We start from the raw sequence: 22,824 nt of genomic DNA, 5'->3' as shown, positions 1-22,824 counted from the left end.
TGTTCATGCACTGTAGAGTTTTTGAGTTTTACATTAATGTAAGGCAGATGACACATAGGCTGATATATTTAGTAGAAACAATTGCTCATCTTCTGGGTTGGGTTGCTGGGGCAAAAGGTAATGGGAGACCTATGCACATATAAACACAACCACTAGGAAAAAAAAAATAGGCAAAAAGCCTGGATTTCTAAACTTAGCTTCTTGTTTATACATACCTCGAAACATCTGTAGCAGACATTTTCTTCCGAAAAGTGAATGCCATTTTTTTCCTTCCTGAACTTCTTGAGACCTCCTGCAGGTAGACTTTGAGGTGGTCCTTGATCTTTAGAAGCCATGTCTGTTTACCTCCCAGCTCAGTGTAAGACTTAGCTCCATGAGTGAAAAATCTAATGCAGGTCATGGCAGCACGGACGTGATCCTAGAAGAAATACACTAGGATGGACCACAGAAAGTTACCTCCTGTAATCCTTGTCTGCTCATGCAATGTTTTATATTCTTTAAAGGAGTAGTTAAGCTACTGCAATGCACCAGACCCACAGCAAATCCTTCAGCTAGGCTCAGGCCTTCCTATCTGTTTTTCTGGATTGGAAAGCAACAAAAATATACTTGCCTATCATGCAGATTTGTATCAGAATAAGTAAACAAAAGCCTAACAGTATTCAATATTTCACTGGAAGATGTGACACTGACCATCATCTTACCTTCATGAACTGTTGCAGCTCATACAGAATATGGTAATAGTTCCTTCTCTGCAAGTATTTGCAAGCTGCAATCAAGTAGACCCCCCAGCTCTCCAGTCCTGGATCAATGGTTTCCAGCAAGTTCTCCAACATATGTAGTTTTCCACTTTCATAACTTGGAATGAAGATGCCTTCAATGAATATTTCTGATGGAGATTCCTACACAAACATCAGTAAGATAGCTTGAAGCAAAGCCACTGTGGCTTGTTGATTTTCCTTATATAACATAAAAGAATCTCAAGTGACAGAAATCGAGGTCATTAAGTATAAGTTAAGTAGTTTAGGCTGGAAGAGACCTCTGGAGGTGATCTAGTTCAAATGCCCACTCAAAAGAATGGCTCCCACATTAGGTCATGATGTTCTGGGCTTTTCCAGCCTTTCTGGGCCCCAGATCCTGTATCTAAACGTGCTCACTGCAAAAAAACCCTTTTCCTTATATCCAACTGGAATTTCTCTTGCTCCAAGCTGTGTCCACTGTCTCTTCCCCTTTTACTGTGCATATTTGAGATAAACCTGGCTCTGTCTTCCCTATGGTCACACACTTGGTAGCTGAAAACAGCACAGAGATCTTCTTTTGCCTTCTCTTCGAGGTGGGAAACCCTAACTCTATCACTCTCCTCATATATCATGTGCTTCAGGCCCCTAATCAATTTGGTAGCCTTCCACTAGACTTGCTCCACACTGACAAAAGTCTGTTTTGCATTAGGCAACCCCAAACTGGGCTCAGTAGTTCAGCTGAAACCTCACAAGTAGTGAGCTGAGGGGGATATTCACCTCCCTTGATTTTCTGACTGTGGTCTTGCAGACACAGCCTCCCATATTACTGTAATTACAGAAAGAAGCATGTGTGCCAGCATGGTCTGCATTATCATTTTAAAGTCATAATTTTTAAGACACACTCTTTTAATTGTTTTCCAAATCCCACAGTAAGATGCAAGCCTCAAAATTTGTACACATAAAATGTTTCCAAACAAGCAACTGAAAATGTTTAGTTACAATCCTAGTACCTTACAGTGTTAAGGTAACAAACCTCCCTCCTCTGTAGTTTGTGTGACCACTACCAGTCTCCTTGTCCAAAAATCTGCATATCAAGTTTTGTGTCCAGAGAGTTTTCAACATTTGCTACTAAACTAGTGCCATTGTTTCAATGACACTGAAAAAATACACAACTTTTCTTTAAAGGTAAATTTAAACTGATATAAAGGACACATTTGAAAAGCAAATTTAAGATGTGAGTATCAGCTTAGAATGGTTGGTGATATAATGAAGACAACTTAATTTCCTATTAATAAGCCCAGAAGCAGACTAAAGAAAATGGAATTTGGTGTTTCAACGTGCACATTTACAATAAAAATTATTGCAATAGTTAAAAAAAAAAAACAAAACAGCTTATCAAACACAAGCACAGAAACCTGAAAAAGAATACAACCCCCACACACACTTAACAGCTTTCAAGCTGATGAGATGGAATGGGTTCATGTCTCCTCCATGCCTCCTAGGCAGCATCCTCAATGAATTAGTGAGAACCTTGCTGGAAAAAATTTCTAGGTTCAATTGTTATTTAGCATCCACAGAACTGTTATCTGCAGACATTCCCAAGACCTCCCACATTATGTAGTCTTTCTAAGGCAGAACCTGAAAAGTTTGTTTCTCTTGGTTTCTGTCCTCCAGGACATGATCCTGCATCCCCCTGTAGTCAGGGAACTGCTACAGAAGTGCAAGTGCAGGTATCCAAGTAAAAAAAAAAAAAAAAAAAGTACCAAGAGACAGGGACATTGTGATACAGAGTAAAGTATCTACTGTCATTGGTGTGTTGGAATTCAAACCTTTCCTCGCCTCTTCTGAACTGTGTAACATCAGTTTCAGATTTTCATCTTTGTAGAAAAAAAGGAACATGCTCTTGAGGCAGGGGTTCTGCCAAAATCCCAGAACAACAACCCCTGCCACACACACACTTTTCTACTCTCTAGAAGCCACTGTTTCAACACAATGGGAAAGAGATTAAAAACAGATGTAAAGATCAAGCTTATTTTATTTTCTCATGTCACTGAATTCTTGTCAGTCACCAGACAGCTCATATAACAACATTTAGCACCCCAGAAAAGTCCTGTGCAAAAAACCCACCCACAATGCTGCATGATGCTCATTATCATCTTCAACTGTCCTTGCAGTCCTCTCAGATGCTTCTCAAATTCCCATTTAGGTGATAAAAAATTAGATTACTCACCTTATTTAACAAGTGAAGGAGTGCTTCTCTCATACAGTCATGCCTCATGTAAAAGCTTATTATGGCTAGATTAGTGCCATAACTATGTAAATAGAACAAGCACTCTTGATAGTAGCTGTTGTGTTGAACCTTCCCCTCACACATCATTTCCAGAGACAGACTTCTTGTTCTCAGTGTTGCTTCAAGTTCCCTCAATGTGGCAAAGTAATCATCATCCTGCCGTAGACACAAAAAAATCAATAATAGGTGATAAGAGGAAAACTTTCTTTTCAGTGAGATCTTGTCACTGAGCCCTGAAGCATTTCTGTTATTTTTTAAAAACAGATATTTCTTTAGAGGGGTGAAAAATGGTTTGTATAAACACTAGATTGGAACCCTGGTTTCATCAGTAGTGTTGACTGTTGCTGTAGCAAGCATGGCTGTTCCAGGGACAGACAGGAGGCTTATCTAAAAACAGTTTCACTGTCAGCAGCTACTTCAATAACTTAGTCCAAACAGGCTTTTTTATTCTTCTCAAATATGTACTACTAAGAGGTCTTTCATCATTAGGATTCTGCAGTTACTTTGTACTAGAAGTAATTTTTTGGTACCTAATCAGAACCTCCAGAGCTAATACCAAACCATGTAATACTGCTTTCTGACAAGAAAAGAAGAGAGGGATGGCACTTCTAAATTCCCCTTTGAACTTCTGCAAAGCTATCATAGTTTCAGTAGAAAAATTGCTTCAACAAAGCATTGCAATATATTGTTGAGATTGAGTTTACTTTCATCAGACCATAACAGTAACATGTTAATCCAGTACAACTGTATCTCCACTGAGTATGGCCCAATTACAACAAAGTCCTGAGATCTGGTTCTCAGCCACCAATTCACTGCAATGAAACAACTAACAAACTTCTCAAGAGTATTCACTGTGCAATATGCAATCAAAAGCAAGAAGGATAAAAAACTAATGAGATACTGTAACATACGTTGCTATAAAACATATATTAAAACATTATTACTTGGCTTTGTTATAGCCTACAGAACAGAAGACTCTTACTGCAATGAGGATGGGCTTCACTGTGGACTCCAGGTACTGTATCACCTCCTGGACCAGCCTTGAACCATGGTTCAGCTGGTTTAGATCCATTGGTGGCTTTAAACATCGGCTGAACTTCTCTCTTGCTGTACTTAAATTTCCAGCTTTAAGGCAAGCCATGCCCCACGCATGCCATGCTCCACCTGGATCCAACCCAGATTTTGTAGAAACCTAAATTCAAAATCGTTTGTTAATACTGCAACACAGTCCTGGTACAGCAAACAGGGAAACTGGCACAAAAAAACATGCAGTCTGCAATTGCGTATTTTACTTCCTAGAGCATATTTCCCATTAAAAACAAAACATGAAAGAAACCCATGCTGATTATTTCCATATGACTGGCAATGCCAACTATCAGAAGACCCACAATATCCAGATGTCAATGTATGATTGTACAAGTTTAAGCTATCACTTATCTGGGAAATTTCAGTCCAGCAGTTTTAAAATTCAGGACATTTTCACAACTCTTTTTGTAAAAGATGATTTTTACAGAGAAGACATTAATCAGATTTGTGGTTTAAAAAAAACAAACCAAACAACTAAAGAAGATGCTTCATGAACGTCCAGGAAATTTTTTATTTCCCTTAATTTTGCTGATTAAATTTATCCCTGATTTTCTTTAGTAGAGCAGCTGCCTTTAAACATGAGTCATTTTTATGATCATCTATTCCTACTGTTTATTACCCCTTAAAAATCCTAATCCTGTTTGTAGAACCATAATCTTGCTCTTAACAAACTTGCAATGCCATAAAATAGAGGCTTATGAAATCCTGGGAGCAGATGGAAAAAAAGATGATGATAAACTGGATCTAGGACAACGTGCTGCCCCCACCTGGCTGCTGCCAACTCACTACTGGGACATTTGGCTGGGCTCGTTCAGCACTGTAACCAGACCTCATGGGGCAGGCTGCTCTGCTACCCCTGCTCTGAGCTTTGCAAGGAAACTGAGTGTATGGGGGAATTAATGTGTATGGGTCACATAGTTTTTAACAGGAAAAATTAACGACTCCAAATGTTGAGTTATTTTCCAAAATTAAAGAAATGCAATTAAAAACCATCAAAACTCAAATTTTAAAAGTGATGTTCTGCTGCAGGAGAAGGATGAGAAGTTCGCTCGGAGAGGAGGGCTTAGGCGAGGGTCTATGCCCGCATTCTCCACCAGATGTTGCAGGAGAAGAACTTCGAAGTGATGGTAAGCTCAGAGTGAGGACAGGCTCGGTAGAGGACTGGCCAGCAACCAGCACGGCTGCGAACCTGCTTCAGAGTGAGCCCCTTGCCAGTCTCAAGCCCCACCTTTTATTGGCCCTTGAGCATGCGCACTTGGGCCAGCCCTAACTGGGCACAGGTGGAGCTGAGCACCGGCTGAGCTCATTACTCGGCAGGTCCTGCCACCTGCTGCCTACAATGTTCAGGACCACAACCTGAGACAATACATTTGACTATGTTGCCTGAATTCATCATTAATTTTTTTGTTTTCTCATGTTTGACTAAGTCACCTTTATTTCACTGTTATTTTTTCCTGCTAGAATCTGTGTGACTCAGACACTTGAATTCCCCTAAACACACACAGTTTCCTTGCAAAGCTCAGAGCAGGCCGAGCAGAGCAGCCTGCCCCACGAGGTCTGTTCATGTCACAAAAGGAGCTCTGGCTGCTGGGTGACAGCCAGATGTCCCAGCAGCCAGCTGGCAGTATAGAAAATCCAGCATTCAGTTTGCTGTAGTCAGCTGAGGGGAGGGCTAAAGGGGCACTTGTCCCCCTCCCATTAAACCATACCAAACCAGCTCTGACAGACAGATTTGACACCACTGTTGCTTTCCAAGTAAACACTTGGGAAGGTGCCACACTAATGTGGGTGTTGCAAATGAAACCAAACCTACAAGCTTCAGAGGAAGTCCTGCCACCAAGGATCTCTCATCCCCTTCTATGGGATGCAGGATTCCTCCATTTAATTACTTTCTTGCAGTTAGTCCATTCCAATTTTAATTGTACTGAAAAACAAATTTCTCTCTTCCTTTCAGCAGCCTACTTCACAAGTTTTCCTTCTCACAAATGTTTTTCCCAGTATTCAGAAAATTATTTCTTCCTTGTTTAAAAACTTAAATCCCAGGTTGTGATTGTTTACATATTGTCCATTTCACACATCATGTCCATCTTAACTCAGGAAGGAGAAAACCAAAAGCCACTATGGGAGCATTATTACCACTGTCATCCCTCCACACAGTCGTTACCTCTATAGCTAGTTGGTAGTACTCTGCTTCCAGAAGCTGATTTCTTAATCTTGTTACTGCTGCAGGAAGAAGAATCTGATCCAAAGATGGTATTGGGTGGTAGGCAGCAGCAACCAAAATATTCAACACATCTACTTTGCTGATATAGCTAAGAGAAAACAAAGAGGTTAAACAAATACCCACACTTTCACTATTATCAAGCACTTGTAACTTCAAGTTAAAGACAACTCTTCCATCAGTTGCTCCTAATCACCAGCAAACCAGATTTCTCTATCCATCATTCTATCCTACTCAGACTGTTTTTATTGGGATTTTACCAATGGAACACTGGCAGGTGTTAATTGCAGACACAAGCTATATGTTACCAAATCAAAATAGTACAGATGAAATTTATACATTACACCTGCCACCTGTAATTTATACATTACACCTTCTGCTGTACAAAACTTGAGGGAAGCACAAAAAACTTATTCTCAGGAATGCAGGTTTAAAAACCTATACAAAAATAGAGATAGAAAGCAGATACACAGCATCAGAAGTAAAATATTTATCCCAGTCTTTGTGAATTACATCTCCCTATTCTGAGAACTTTCTCAGTAATTCTGTACTCATAATATTGATTACGTAATACATTAATATTAATATTAATATATCAAATATATTAATATTCAAGTCATAGTTGAATTTCTGCTATTTGAACTCTTACTTTATTCTTACATTACAAGCTTATCCTCTTGTTAAAAATGTCCAGAGTACAATCACAAAACGAATTTCCCACCCCTCAGTAAAAAAGGATAATGGTCTCAACAATACCCCAATACATCCTAGTGAGCATCTGATAAATCACCTGTCACAGAGAGCTAGATCCTGGCTCCTTCCAGCTTTTACAAACATCATTTTGGCACTGAAGAGCAATTGTTTCATGATGTCCATAAGGAGACCAGCATCCACCTCAGGGTTAGTAAGCCCTTGGGACAACTTGCAGCAGTGCTCTATGAGCTGGTGGCCACACACTATGCTGTCACTGTGCAGGCTAAGGATGGCAATACACAAGGAAGAGCTGGGAGCCTGAAAAATTAAGGAAAGACAGACAAATATGGGTATCTGAGGTAGCTCTCCAGGGAATTATTCTGCTTATTCTGGACTCTTTCCCCAGACCTCACCTGCTCATAATAAAATTCACTGCGTACAATTTCATTCTCCTCTTCATTCAGGGAAAAAATCCACTCAAGCTCAGTTGCCTTGGGTATTCGCACCACTGTGGAATATTCATTGTTAGAAGTTTCTGTGGCCAAAAAAACCCAAACCATCACTAGGTAGAACCATTGTAGAAGAAGTAACAAACCTGGCTAAGAACTCATAATGCAGAGTATTCCTATACCCTGATAAAACAGCCATCTGCAATCCTCTCATTGTGCGAGTTCCTGGCAGTATCACCACGTGCCCAGCACAGAATACAGAAACATTTCCATCCCTCCACAGGCTGCCAAACTCTACCTAAACTTACTGCCACTGTTATCAACACCCTGTCACCAAAAACTGGCTCCAGTAACACACCTTCAAATGATTATCTGACTCTTATACTACTGGAAATCAAGCATAGCAAACTCCCCTCTTTAGTGTTAGCTATTAAATTTTTCTGAGCAGGAGGGAAGTGGAAATATGAGGGTTGTGAGTTATAGCTGAGAAGGGAAACTGAAGAACTATAACTGGGTAAGGGTAAGGGTAAAGTAAGTAAGGGTAAACAGACTTAGACATGTGTCTTCTTTTAAAAATTCAGGTTATTTGAATATATAGTCCAATAGCTCTAAGACAAAAGATGGTGAGAATGGGAGCTAACACCTTATGCTGAGTTTTCATATAAAATAGTACTGCAGAAAATTGGAGTTTTGATCAAATTATTTTTAAAAATGTAATTTCTGTGAAAAGTCTTTTTCTTTCCTCCAAATTAAGGAAGTTTCTGTTTTGAAATCAGTAATCCAGAACAGCTACAAGTCAAATATTGTCTGTCACCAGAGCCAACTGAGGATGCCCAAGCCCTATGATGCTGAAGTGTGTAATTGCAATTGCTGGCAGAAAACCAACAGCCAATCTCACAATGCTAAGAAATGGAGAATAATGTTAATTTGCTACTCTTTCCTTTGATCAACGTCTCACTCTCTCTGGAAAAACTTAAAATCAAAAAAAGGAGCCTCAAAATTAATAGTTCTAGATTTCACAGAGGGTTATTAGAGTGCTTCAAAAATGTGGTAAGCTTTCTTCACAGTCTCAGAAAATTGAATAATTACAATAAAACACTTTCTTAAATCTGAGGACTTTGATAGTACTTTTATTCACTCCTATTGAATAAACTACACAAACCTAGTGATATATATCAGTATTGGAGGCAAAGAGAAAGATCTAACCAGAAGCAGCAGCTCAGAAACTGCGTTTCAGCTGTTTTAGTCTTGTAACAAAGGTAGCAGTAAAACACACTTCTGTTAACAGGAAAAAAAAAATCTCAAATAGCCCATCATATTTAAAAAGGGACAAGTAAGGAAAAATATTCTCATTTGTTTTGTAGCACAAATTTTGCACCATATTCCACATTATTGCTACAAGCCCTTCAAATAACTATGTTTTGGTCTGCCAGAACTTCACATCAGTGCAGGAAATTTTTACAGAACCACCTCAAATACCAGACTAAGCAACAAATAGTAAATACCTTCTGAGGAAAATTGACAGAGAAAAAGGAAAAGTCATCAAAATTTTGCATTACTCCTGAAGCATTATGAGATTAGATGTTGAAAGTGAGACACCAAAGAGAAACTATTAGTCCTTATTCACAGAACTAGCAAAGGATATGGAACTCAGGACACATGCAGACCCATGAGAGGGGCCTCAAGCTGTGCTACCTCCAGCCAGCATGGGTGTCAAACTGCAGTGCTGTTCAGCATTGCACTATCATGGTTTGTAAAAAGAGGATCACTCAGCACAGCTCTGTGCTGGGCTGGTTCCTACTCATACCACAGCATCCCACTGACATTTTCTAGTACAAAAAGTGTATTCTCCAAATGGTGTTTCTCAGTTCCTTCCTTTAATCTTTATCAATCACATTCAGTATTGCTCAGGCATTTCTCCTGAATCTCAGTTTCCATTCGCAGAAGTTTAGAATGCTCAATTTGAGCCTGCACATGCAAAAAACAGTGATGTTTTGTAACTGAATATTTGATCACCCTAGATGTACCAGCTTCCTATTTCTAACTCTGCTGACAATCAGGTATTTTAAAAATTAAAAAAAAAAATAAAATCAAAGTTTAGTGACATAACTCCATTCCTTACCTTCCATTTGGTCCTGATCTTCTTTTCTGCTGTAATAGAATGACAGAAAGAAACATCATGCCTACTCTGGCACACTAAGGAAAACAGTTTTAAAACAGAGATCAATACAGCTAACCTTTTTAGAACACTGTCCTATAAAAATCTCTCACCTTCCCTGCTTTCTTCAACTCCTTGCCCTGCCTCTACCATCTGGAAATCTAAGACTGTGCCTCTGCATCATTGTAACAAAACAAAACCAAAAAACAAAACAAAGAGGAAATGCAGGTGAAAAGAGGAAGCTTTCCTTCCTGTCAAGCCTGCTGATAGCAGTATCAGCTATGGCAGTATCAGCAGCCTTGAAAGGGCCACAGAGAGTAAAACTCACTCTTTTCAGCTGCACTTCTCACCAGCTGGCCTTATATGTACACAATAATTTCAGACCAATTCTCATCTTAAAGCAACAACATAAAGAAAATCTGTCATCACAGTTGCCCTTTTTGTTAAGTGCAGTTTCAAAGCCTACCTAATCATGAACTTGCTTTGGAATCCCCAAGGGTTCAAGGAGTCCTAATCAATGGATTATGGGGTAACACTAAACCACTGTATGTTCAGCACAGACAGTCAACATGCAATGCTAATACAGGAGCTAAGTAAACCACAGGAAACTTTGTCACACTGTAGTAGTTTGTGCTGAGTATGTTTTGCATCAAAGCTTTCAATTCTTAAAGAATTAAAGACTTTGTAGCCTGGGTCTCCAGTGTTCTTTCTAATATGAAAAGTATACTGAGGCATAAGGAAGATCCCCACACCTATCAAACCTGAAAACAGCTGGAGGCCAAAAAGCTGATGTTATATTATCTAGACAAACCCAAATACTTATTTCTCTCTCCTTTATGTCCTCTGCTGTGTATGTGAAAATGAGGAGAACCAGAAAGGAGGGCTTACGTAAGTGTATCTTGTACAAAGCCAGGCAGATGGTCTCTGTTGTAGTAGCTATAGCACTGATCACACACACGAGACAGATTTTCTCTGCAAGCTTCTACTGCCATTTTCTTGGTGGAGCAAGAGCTGCAAACGAGCCTGCCACAGCGCCTGCAGTGATGACGCCTGTTAAACTAAGCAAAAGAGGTCATGGAACAGCAACAGAAAGAATTTACTGAAGTCCCCTCCTATATCTGCTTCCACTCATGAGCAGACTTACTCCATTTGAAGAGAGGAAACAGCACACATGACAAGGCTTTTCAGAACTGTACTGTGATCGATTCTCACTGTTACAATTTTACAATTCCTTTCTGGAGAGGGCAAGGCAAACAAGAAAAACCAACCCAGAGGCAGGTATTTAAAACATGTTTGCTGCAGTCTCAGGCTTTTGACTATTTATGTTGCCCTGGTTTTTATCCCAGAGCTATTTAGATCATCACTTGGAAAAGCTAGAAGCTGTAGACTGTTTTTCTGACACCATTTTAATAACTTCCAAATTCAAAAGCAACAGATAATGTTGAGAAAACAGTACTGTTTCCAAACAACAGAAGTTAAGACTGCCAAGCACAGCTGCAAAACTCAGAATGAAAATTCTCCCTCAGAGCACCAATGAAGTTGCTCAAGTACTCTACAAAAAAGCAGGTTCTAGAAAAGTGCAACCAACAACAAAGATTACATTTTCCATACTGGTAATCTGAATTATCTGATGATCATTATTGCCAACACAGGCAACTAGATAGCCTTCTGAAATACTAATACCACTACTACACATTTTTGAGACCTCAGTCGTCTCCTCCAAGATGACCTGATTTCCTCTTTAGGCTCTGTGACTTCACAAAACTCTGCAAAGGAGCTAACTGCTGACAGCCTCCACAACTACACCAAAGAGAAACTAATGGTTAAATATCAAAGGTCTGGCAATGTTGTCAGGCCCACAAGATGTAGACAAACTTGCTGAAGTAGCTTGTGCCCCTCAGGAAACCAACAATGAGCAAGTGTTCATATTAAGGTCCCAGTTCTAGGAATGTCTGTACTTCTTTTCTGCTTCTTACCATAGTAAAGCGTTCAGTTTTGCAAACCATACATATTGTTTCAGTGTCATCAGGTATCCATTGCTGCTTTGGTGGTGGCTTCTCAGGGGGCACAAATTCCTGAGGAAACAAATTCTGCTGCAGACTTCTTTCTCTGGTACTTGCAGATATGGTGGTTCCTTAAAATGAGGCAGACCAAAACAAATATGGAACAGGATTTAAGCTGCTTAATGGGGTCTTGAATACCAGAAAAGACTACAGACTTACTATGGCTATAACATCTTTCTGGCTCACAGAAAGACTGCCATGATCTTTCAGCCAGGCATGACAGAATAACATTGTGTAAGGAGTATATGTTCTTTAAGCTAAAACTGAAAGACTGCAGACTTCTGGTGCTTCAACAGTACATACTTACTAACAGACTTTTACCATAACAATTAGGATAAAACAACCTGACAACATCTGTCCTTGTATCATAAGCAGAGACCCTAAGAAGGAAGAAAAAAAATACTCCAATACATGGATACCAAGAGGTGATACAGAATAGACTTAATCTGAAAGATATCCAGTATTGACACTACTGAAGCCCAAGGCTTTGTTATGTCAAGAGAGCCACGGCTGTATCTTGCAACAGCTCCCTGTTCTGGCCCTCTTTACAATCTACTGTGGAGAAAGCAATTCCAAGAGGCTGGAGGTTTTTAAGTCTTTGGCCTTCAGGATTGTTGGCCTTGCCAAATTCATTGAACCAAGTTTGCAGTATTAGATAGGCTCTCAGTTTAAATGACGTGAGCAAGTGACAATACAGTCAAATTAAAAAGTTCAACATGTCACTGCAGCCCTGCAAGTCACCTTGTAAATGGATTCTAAACTAAACAAGAAAAAAAAAATCCATTCCAGTAAAGCTAACTCATGCTCATCCCAGTAGATACTGGATTGCAAAGGAACATTAGAGGACAATGAATTCAAGTTTTGCAACAACACAGATAATAAGCTGACCATTACAGGGAAAAATGAAGAGCTACACAGCCCAATCCAAGACACTGCTGCCACTTCATGTAGGCAAAGCAAGATTCTTCAGTTCAGGATACAGAACCAGAGAACAGTTCAGACACCCCAAACTGCAGATCAGAATATCACTGTGTGGCTCTGGTTCAGGTCCACCACTTGCTAAAAAGATCTGAGGATATCCTTTTCTAGTCATTCCCTGAGAGCTCTGACTGTGTGTCTCACAATATATATCTTCCAAAGAGTGCATCTCTTGCATCAAATGCTGAGTGGCACCTACAGAATGATTTGTGGTTATTTTTAAGCCACAAATATTTTTGTTATTTTGACAAATTATTTTGTTTCTGTTTATTTGTGTTTGAGGACTGTAAAGCCCTCTCAGACAATACAAAACTATTCCCTCTGGTCTCAAGAGGAACACTACAAAAAAATAAATTCAAGGACCAAAAAAAATGATGCAAAAATGCAACACAAGTATACTACTGTAAAATCAAATTTAAGATAAAAAATAGTTACTGAGCAAAGAAGAGAGAGTACATAAGTCAATACACAGAAAGATTAACCTGCAGCAGCATTAATCCACTAGCAGCCTAGCTGTGGCAAAGAGGTAAGTTTTTGGTTTTGGTTTTGTTTTTTCCTGCAGATGTAGTCCATAGGTTTTTTTAGGTTTTTTTTCCTATCATCTGCTCAGACTTGTATTTTCTGTAGGGTCTGGAATGAGAAAGCTTTGAGCTGACTTTTCAGACATTTCCTAGATACCTACCAAATCATCACAAAGCCACACACTTCTTGGCTCCCTTTAGATTTTCATTTGACTGGGCCCAAAGCACCCAGCTGTAGAGACCTACATGAACCTGCACTAACTGTGACCCAAGATACTGTTAAGCAGAGGGATACACAGATATGGGGGATAAACCAAATATCAACAGGTTGAAAGAACATGCCACCAAGGTCTTAAACCTAACCAGTAAAGCTGCCAGGAGACAGTTCTGATGATCCCGATTTAGATTGTACTTCACACTCCAATACTTGATTGAAAGTTTCTTGGATACATATCAGAGAATCTAGGACAAAGGGAAGAAAGAAGAAGAGAAAAAAAAATTAAGAGAACCATACTGGTCATATACCTACTTGTTTTTACAAAGATTAAAGGAATCCATTCACAAAACTATGTACGAATGTCAGCACAAAATGGGACTAAATATATAATCACAATGATGTTTTCATGAAAACTAGTCCACAGCAATTGCAAACTGGTAAAATTCTATGACCTAAAGCAGAGAGGAAGGGGTTCTTATCAAAGTAATGGACTACTGATAGGGACAGGAATAATAGAGCAGAGACTAAATAACAGATGTGAGAACAATTAGTTGACACAAGATGTTCATGACAAATATTAAAAGCTTCACATAGCACTTGCAGGAACATATTAAAAAAGTCATAGGTCATGTGGCAGAAAAAGATAAGTTTGATGCTTTTATGCTAGCAAGACCTGCATCTTTAGCTCATGAAATGAAATCAGCATTTGGAAACTGGCATAAAACAAGCTGGTACCATATTTGTAGGTACAAATAGATACGTCCACACGCCATGTGCTTTTAATGCACTGAAACAAAAGCACTGGATTTGATCTGCAGCCCCCTCTGCTGTTTCAGTTCTAAAACCCTTGAGAGAACCAGATGCAGGAGAATCAAAGACAACATGGATAAGAAGGGACTGGAAAACAGGAAAGGGGAGGTGTTCTGAGAACATTAAATAGAACTACAAGTTTAAGCCGTTTACATAAGAAAAGGAACAGGACTCTGCTAGGAGGAAAGACTATGGGAGATCAAATCCCCATTCATTTTTTGGGATGATGCAGCTGGCTGAAGGTTTTAGAACTGCTTAAGTCAGCAGTGACTTCATGTTATACAGGAAGTAAAAAACATTGAACACTATCATATAAGAAAAGAGACTCCAAAAAGCAGCAGAATAAAGTCAGAAAAACTTTGAAGCTGTTGGTGTCTGAGTACATCTACTGGCAAGAAAGGTAAAGACTTTAAGAACATGCTCTTGTCTACAGAGATACTACAGACACACATCTACAAACGTTGTGGCACAAGTGATAAAAGGATTCTGATGGGAAATTTGCCTTTCTTTCCAAAGTGAAAAACAGCATTCTTATAGACAGTCACCTGATCTCTTTTCTTTTAATGCGAAAGGGAAGTGGAGTGCTTTTTCTGCATACTTGGAAAGCAAATTGTCAATGTCTTCTACAGTAAAACCAATTTCCTGTTCAGCTAAGAGTTGGTGCAGTGTCTGCACAGCAACAGCTACCCAGTCCACCTTCATATTCATGAGGAGCTGTTCCACCATGAGCAGTGGTCTGGAGGAGAGGTGGAAGTAGTTAACACGGGAGAGCTCAGGAAGAGTCAGCAGCACCTAAGACATAAGGAAAAAAGCCTATGTTAAAATTATACACCTCTACATCTGTGTTTCTGTGAGAATAATGACAAGAAACTAGCTCAGTAGCTTATGCAACTAATGGAACAACATACAGAGGTCAAAAAATATTATGTGGAACTTCTCAGAGTTATTGCTATTTCTGTTACAGAATTACTGAGCAGATTTGCAGAAATCATTTAGCTTACATGAGGGGAAAGTGCATTGTTATCCTGTGACAGGTATGTTGCAGAAGGGTAGAGCACCTTGTCTTACTAAAATAAGCTTATAAAAGGAACAATCCTTATCCTTGCATCCTTTTAGGAAGTGCCAAGAGAAGAAATTAAGAGCAACTCTTCTAAAGATGCTCAGTTAATATGGACATTTTCAACCTAAATCACATCTTCAAAACCGACAAGGAAAACAGGAAGCCCATATTTGAAGCAACATACTATTGTGGGACACTGGAGCAAGATGCTTTCTGTAGTCCTACAAAACAGTACCCATTACCAAAAGCACTGCATTTTTTTTTATGTATAACACAATTGCCTAAAGTAATCTACCAGTTAACACATCTGTTCCCAGGCTGAATCCAGAACCTGTATGCATTCTGTAAAGGCAACAGCCACCTAAAAAGAAGACTGATATTATCTACTTCTGAAAGGCACCTGGGAGAAACATGCCATCTAAACTGTGAAATACCACTATACAGGAAGAATTTATTTATAGTACCACACAGGAAGGACACTTGGTGTTTCTGACACAGAGATTGCTTTTTCACTGAGACAAAGGTAGCAACTGTCCTGACAAGGACTGCAATTTTATTTTATACCAACTCCCCCAACCCCACCCCAGCTTTTAGTCTGTGCATTCCTCCACTCTCAACAGCACAAATAACAAGATTGCTCTGTTCATGTTGGGAGCTACAACTGGTTCATAATACAGGAACTGCAAAGATGGAGAAGAGGAAGAGGAGTTTTAAGCCATCTCAAACCTTCCTTTGGATGCTGAGATTCAGGACCTTAAACCTGATACGGTGAGAATGCTCTGGTCAATTCTAAAGACTTCATATTTTATGTATTTATTCTATGTATTATAGAATTACATACGTAATTACATATTGCCATTAAGCCCACAATGCAGGAGCTTTGCTCACCTTTGATCCCATATAGAGTGCCTGGATTTCATTCCGACGTGCTGTTGTCAGATTTGCATAGAAGTGAGCTGTGAGGTAATCAGCCAGGAAGTGAGAGGCTGCCAAGTTTGGATGCTGGTCAAGGGATTGTTCACTGATTGCAAGGCAAATACCAGGGTCTTCAATTCTTTGTAGAAGCTACAAATGCAAACAAAATACAGTGAATCCATATTACATTCCTGGAAATCAGCCTTTGTAGCAGGCAAGTCCAGCACAGATTATTGCCCTACAATGGTTCAGCAAGCAAATTAACTTGCACAAGTGTCTTACATAAAAGGATGACTTAGGTAATCCATTTATAGACTACTTCTTGCCTATTTGTTCCATTTATTAATCAAAATGTTTTTTTAATTAAATAAAAAGAAAAATCAAGTAAAAAATGGGACAGAAGCTGTGGTGATGAGGTCCTCCTTTGCTTTCAGAAAATTCTCAAAGCCATATAATCTGAAAGAGCCTGCACTTTATTTTACACTCTGTTATCAGCAACAGCTCCATAGTTATTAAAACCAGAAGAATTCACACTTCACTTATCTGAGCATTAAACACAACTGACCAACTTTCTGTTATTAGTTACGCTTGTGTTTCTTCTGCTTATGCAGTACCAAAATGCTTTGTAATGATTTTTCAAATAAAAGGAGCTTTGTATTCCCATGTAAGTGATGTTTATGCTATTAGGTCCAACAACTTGATTGCCAAACTGGATTTTCACTTATGTAGAAAAGGGGAGAGCCAAGATCCTAAAAGCATATCTAAGTAAACAGCATCTCTTCAGGAAGGAATCAAAAAGGCCACAAAAGCAGCAAAGAAAACAGTTCTCATTTGACAAGGGTGTAAGGCTGAAAATCTGCCATTACCTGCAATGCTTTCTCCATATCTCCCACCTCCAGCAAGTAGATAAGGTGCTCACGGTGAAGGTTGATTAAGTCTTCTCTTGGGACAGGATACAATTGCACCCATTCCTCACACAATTCATAATCCTAAAGATTTTTTTTTTTTAAGTAAAAATAAAAAATTAAAGGAAAGACAAACTCTACCTTCTCCCCACCTCTGACACAGCTGTTTCGCCCAATGTTCTGACCAACTTCTCATGGAATTCTGCAAGTTAGACTCCTCTCCCATGAAGATGATAGTCAATTTTGTCAGGTCCAGTGTGCATTAAGAATGCCTTCTCATCTTGCAGTAAGCAAGTTGTCTTGTTAGAGAGACTTTTAAAGCCAGCCAGGTCCACAATATTAGTACTTACATAATAGTCACGCCTGTATTATGCCAAAAGTCATGCTATTAATGACTTCAAAATTCCACAAAAAAAGAACAGGTTGTATCTTATTAACTACATGTAAATCTTGTCATTAAACAGAGATCTGTATTTGTTTCCATAGCACAAAATCCTTCCTCCCAAGGTAATGACTATTCACTGGAATTTTAAAATGCTATGTCAATAAATTTTATCTGTTCAAAGTTTAACACACTCTAATTCATCAGAATTCATTTGACAATGCCTGACCTTCGCTTTCAGAATGATATTCATGACAGCCTGGGGGTCATCAGTGCAGGCTTTTTTCAGATCCTGCCAGTTGTTCCACAACGATTCATTTTGCACATTCAAAATCTGAAAAAGTTAGTATTAGGATAGCACACATTTTAGAAGCTTTATCAACAACAACCATTAAATCTAAGAAAACAGGTGAGCTGATCACATCAAGAGATTTTTCCTACAAAGAAAAAAAGTCAAAAAGAAGACCCATCTCTAGTCCTTTTCTGGGATGATGCAATGCACTTGCACTCCAAATCCGACTATGCAATCTTCTCAGAAGCATGAGTCTATAAAGCACATGTACAAGAGAAGGTTTTAAAAAGACTAGGTGGCAATAAGTCTGGATTAAAAATTACATGTTTGATGCAGACATCGCTGGCACTTACCAGAGACACAACTGAGGTAACTGCCAGTTAGCAGAACCACCACCAGTTGTAGTCCAGCAGGGATTTATAACTCCTGGTTTTGCTCTGCTTGATATTTCCATTTGTGCTGAACTACAGGCCACCTAGCCTGACTTCACTTGGGTGTCTGCACAGCCCTGCAGACTGACTGCAATACAGACACACTTGTTGGACAACTACTCTTGTACACCATGACCAAGTATCTCTGCACTTCTCAAGCTGATAAACTGATGAATTGCATGGAAAGCCTTCAGAGGCTCTAGCATTTGTGTAGAGTCGAAAAACAAATACCTAGCAAAAAAGCAGACTCATACAAAATGTTTATAACATCTAATTGTGTTTGCAGACCAGAATGCTAACAGGAGAGTGGAAAAGTTATGAAGAATGGAAGCAGAGTGTGAATTGGTTACATGAAAAACCCATGAACTGTCTTGAAAGAAACACTTGAAAAGCTGTGACGATTACAAAAAGAAAAAAAACCCCAAGACCTAAAATCCTTTCAAAGGGCAAGTATATTTCCTCCCTGCTGCCTATTTCATCTTGTTGGTTACTTAAATAATTACTTAGTACCTTCTGATAAACCTGAAGTTCTTTCTTCCTGCTCTGCAGACTTGCTTTTAGTTCACTGGTTATGACCAAATCAGAAATGCAATAAGCCAGGATTTCCAAACAGGCCTCAAGGGGCCATTTGTCCAAGCAGCGCAAGGCCAACCTGCTTCTCAACGTCGCATTCTTTACTTGGAACAAGTATTGCCAACCATCCTTATCTGTGGAGGAAACAAAACACTAGTCTGAAACACAGTTTCTATAATTCAGAAAATTCGAAAAATCCTTATTCTCAATGGAGCCCATCACCAAAAAAACAGACAGTACAGTGCTGAAAAACCTATGCTAGACTCATCCCAAGAATCAGATTCTTTGGAAGTAACCAATGGTAATTTTTCCTGATCTATTCAGCTGTTCACATACAAATAACATCACAGATGCATTTACATTGTACTAAATTGATCAGAATGTGCACATTTGCAATGCAGAAACTATGCCATCAAAGAAAGCAAATTCAGGAAGAAGAAAAGGAAGGGGTCTGTTTCTGTCTGGATTTACCCAAGGACCACTACATTGGTGTCCATCTCCTGATTCAGGCTCTGTTCGTCCTTCAAATAAAAACAAACAACCACCTAAAGAAATCCCCAAAATCCTAACCAAAACAAAGAACACAAGGCTGACTTAATCCTTCTTACCTTCAGCAGCTGCACAGCTCAGGACAGCATCCTTCACTTTGACCACTTCCTCCAAATCCTGACTGTACAGATCCAAGACTTTCACAGCTCTATCCCAATCCTTTGCAGCAAGAGCTTGTTCAAAGACTCCCATTAATACCTTAACAGACGTGCTGGAATGCAGTCCTAGAAGAACCAGAGATATGTACTTCTTGCCAGAGAAGACAGTAGCCAAACTGGCACCTTCCTCCCGTTGATTCTGAAGTGGCTCAAACATTGCAAGAAGAAATCGTTCCAGTATTGGGAACTCCTTCAACAATGCCTCACACTCCCTGGAAATCTGTTCCAAACCTAAGGGCACCTCCCGCTTGCCCCGAAACTCCATCCAAGATAAACTTGATTTGGTAATTTTCTGCATATTAGATGCACTTAGACATGCCACTGTGGCCATTAGCTTTGACTGAGACTTTAGGAAGTCCAGGGAGGAGGCAGTGAGTGTGTGCTGGCTCAAGTCATTCACAGAGGATGGAGCCTGAGCGGAGATTTCCTCAGAGGTCACTGCAGAATTGTGCATAGGTATTTCAACATCTGGCAGGCAGTGGGAGGCACACTGGTGTGCTAAGTTGCTGATGTTTGTCAGAAGAGACTTTGCCTGACTGTTTTGCCTTGCACTGCACAAGGACAGTGGTTCACAGCAACAGTTAACAATAACCTGCTGCACATTCAAGTTCAACTCTTCCTTAGCCAAGAGAGAAGAAAGCCTGTAGGGTTGAAAACAGAACCATCTTACCCAACACATATTAAAGAGACTTCAGAATTACATATTTTCATGCATCTTCTAAATGTTTTGTGAACACAAGGCCCCTATTATTCTTCAAAGGGACATACAGGGGAAGAGTACATATCTTGTGTTTACTGGGTGTTTTTGTTTGTTGTTGGGTGGTTTTTTTCATGAAAAAACGCATACAGCACATGAATAACTCACAAGCTTATGCTGCCATTCCCGTAAGAAAAGGAACTTACTCCTCAAACACTGACTTTTACTTAAATGTGACATACTGAAATGATCTGCATTTAGAGCTCATTTTTAAGAGCTACTTTGTCAAATCAGACATTTTTCATGCCAGCCTAATTTAGTAAATTGTGATGGAAGGACCTTAGACTATCCAGCTTACTGACCAGGCCAAGAGCTGAGTCCATTCTGGTCTATTTTTTATTATTAAGTTGCTAAGTTGCAAGCCCAATGCTCTGAGCTGACACATGTGCAATTTAAAAAATACACTCTCTTTTCACAACAGAGAGTAACTGTTAAAAATATAAAGCCACACTTTACCCATAAAAATCTTCAGGTTGGTAGAGAAGCCACCCACTAAGCTTCTCCCTGCACATCAATTCTTGCAGGTTTAAGTGAGTAGCTGGTGGGACAGAGCAGGATATTTTCTACCTGTACTGAGTAGCCAGACTATTGTTCAATCCTGGCTGAGGTCCAAAGTCCCTTGGTCCCAACACCAAAATAACCTAAACAAGTATATTCTGAAAAGCACTAACCTGTCAGGGTGAACCTGTCTGTCAAACACAAGCTGTGAAAGCAGCTGAGATGGACTCTGCTGTAATAATATGAAAGGGTTCCCTACTTTCACTTCTGAAGATGTATCTTTAAAAAAAAAAAATCAGAACATTTATTATAAGACAAACACATACTCACATATTAGGTGAATACACTGAGTCTTATTTTAGGAACACAAATTTTAAGAGCCTGAGTCTGAGCCTCTGACTATATTCACAAAGGTCTATGTTCACATCAGTGTAGCAAAATCCAAAGTTAGCTGCAAGGTATTTGTGATTATGATATACCCCTCAAACTTCAAACCACTGGGTCACATTTTGCTGATTCTATTACCAAAAGAGGCATACTGAGAAATCTTTGGCCTTTAAGTGAGATCTAGGTTGAAATAGTTTATCAACAGTTTAAACTTTCACCAAAACATGTATCTGTGGGGAGAGACAAGATTGGTTTCTGGGGAGTCTTTGGATATAGATTAATGAGTCCATGCTCTATTTAAGTCAAAGTGAGTAAAGGGAGACAGAATTCAGAGATTTACAGCTACTTTTACAAAAGAAGTGAAACCCTTTTATCCACTACTGAGTTCTGCTGAGTAACTCTGAACAGACTCACACGAGCTTACTTTTCCTTTTATATTTCAGTAATAAAAAATTTCCCCAAAATTTACTCATCCATTAAATATTGTGCATTTTTTTTTGCTTTGGTAGGTAGTTCAAGGAGGAGTCATGTCCACATAGAAGTTACAGTTGGCATGATAGTGATCTGAGCTGAAGCAGCATGTCTGAAAAACAGATGTTTGCCCTTTTTTCTTTGTCTCTCGGGAAAGTATTCTCTGAAATCAGTGCTGTGGTATTTTACATTAGTGCAGCTCAATTAGTGTAAAATTAAAAAAAACAGACAAATGGTCTAGCACAGTGAACTATTCTGTTCTGACAGTTTAATATGCTGATGGTGCATTTCTTTTCATGGACCGCTATCATCTGCTGATTGTATAAAAAAATTCTTTCTGGTTGCCTCTGCACAGCATTCTACACACTGTCTTTTTATCTCTGTGGAGCAGCAGGGTGCTGGTTGCCCCTAAGGGAACTGAAAAGTGCACAGCATGTTGATCCACTGGCTATATAAATCAATCAAATAAAACAATCTTGGCTTACAGGGTAGTGATCAGAATTTTGGAGGTCAGGGACCACTTGTTTTGTCTAAACAAAGTGCAAAATCTGTGTCAGTAGCTAAACATTTCTGTTCTCAATTTCCTACTGCCACGAGCTACTTTTATGTTAGCCATGGGTGGCAGAGTTGCTAAGAAAGAAAATTTTTAAAAGCAGTCTAATAGTTAGTTGACATAAAAAGATCTGACTATGCACAGGTAGTAGGTACACTTGGCAAGGAACCATTTCTGCACTAATGCTTTAAAGAATCAGGCCAGACACTGATCTGGATACTTTCACCTTGGCTCAGCCTTTCCAGCAGAAATCCCTCACCTAGGTCTGTGTTCAGGCTTCGTAACACAACAGCAGCCAGTGTGGTGATGTAGTCAAAGAAGGCCTTCACAAAGTTTGTCTGTGTGTTGCTCTCTGGCATGGATTGGACATGTTGGTCAAGGGTCCTCAGCAGGAGCTGTGTTTGATTCCAAACCAGGTGCTTTTCCAGCTCCACAGGTTTCAGAGAGGCCTGCTCCACCAAGGTTCCAAGCACACTCCCTTTAGAATCTGGTTTAAAAGGACAGAGATACATCCAACACTTAAGTATGAAACACCAAAAAGGAAGAGGAGAGGTGGAGGAAAAAAAAGAAAGGTGGCAGGGAGAGGGATAGATACTGCTTCAGCCTAATTCCCCCACTGTAGCTAGAGATCTTGGTCTGGGTATTATAATTTTACTGAAAGCAAGAGAAA

At 39.4% G+C, this 22,824-nt stretch overlaps 1 protein-coding gene across 10 annotated transcripts in view; it reads right to left on the bottom strand.

The window, feature by feature from the left end:
- Positions 1 to 22,824, bottom strand: part of ZFYVE26 (zinc finger FYVE-type containing 26) — a 50,516-nt gene that overhangs the window by 7,292 nt on the left and 20,400 nt on the right. For 3 of the 10 annotated variants that reach the window (XM_071744411.1, XM_071744414.1, XM_071744412.1), the window contains exons 19-37: positions 22,381 to 22,641; positions 20,917 to 21,022; positions 19,390 to 20,129; positions 18,719 to 18,915; positions 17,715 to 17,819; positions 17,065 to 17,187; positions 16,172 to 16,348; positions 14,769 to 15,015; positions 13,560 to 13,658; positions 11,611 to 11,768; positions 10,523 to 10,692; positions 9,599 to 9,627; positions 7,441 to 7,562; positions 7,125 to 7,345; positions 6,278 to 6,425; positions 4,010 to 4,219; positions 2,968 to 3,183; positions 702 to 899; positions 216 to 418 (exon numbers count right to left, since the gene is read on the bottom strand). In XM_071744411.1, coding sequence (XP_071600512.1) covers positions 216 to 418; positions 702 to 899; positions 2,968 to 3,183; positions 4,010 to 4,219; positions 6,278 to 6,425; positions 7,125 to 7,345; positions 7,441 to 7,562; positions 9,599 to 9,627; positions 10,523 to 10,692; positions 11,611 to 11,768; positions 13,560 to 13,658; positions 14,769 to 15,015; positions 16,172 to 16,348; positions 17,065 to 17,187; positions 17,715 to 17,819; positions 18,719 to 18,915; positions 19,390 to 20,129; positions 20,917 to 21,022; positions 22,381 to 22,641 — 3,730 coding nt within the window. The remainder of the gene's footprint in view (positions 1 to 215; positions 419 to 701; positions 900 to 2,967; positions 3,184 to 4,009; positions 4,220 to 6,277; positions 6,426 to 7,124; positions 7,346 to 7,440; positions 7,563 to 9,598; positions 9,628 to 10,522; positions 10,693 to 11,610; positions 11,769 to 13,559; positions 13,659 to 14,768; positions 15,016 to 16,171; positions 16,349 to 17,064; positions 17,188 to 17,714; positions 17,820 to 18,718; positions 18,916 to 19,389; positions 20,130 to 20,916; positions 21,023 to 22,380; positions 22,642 to 22,824) is intronic. The other 7 variants (XM_071744415.1, XM_071744413.1, XM_071744416.1 and 4 more) reach the window with 7 other exon arrangements.

Source organism: Heliangelus exortis, chromosome 5 (genome assembly GCF_036169615.1).
Source record: "Heliangelus exortis chromosome 5, bHelExo1.hap1, whole genome shotgun sequence".
NCBI classification, from domain to species: domain Eukaryota; kingdom Metazoa; phylum Chordata; class Aves; order Apodiformes; family Trochilidae; genus Heliangelus; species Heliangelus exortis.
The sequence above is the reverse complement of the archived record's forward strand: the minus strand, read 5'-3'. Positions and strand labels throughout refer to the sequence as shown.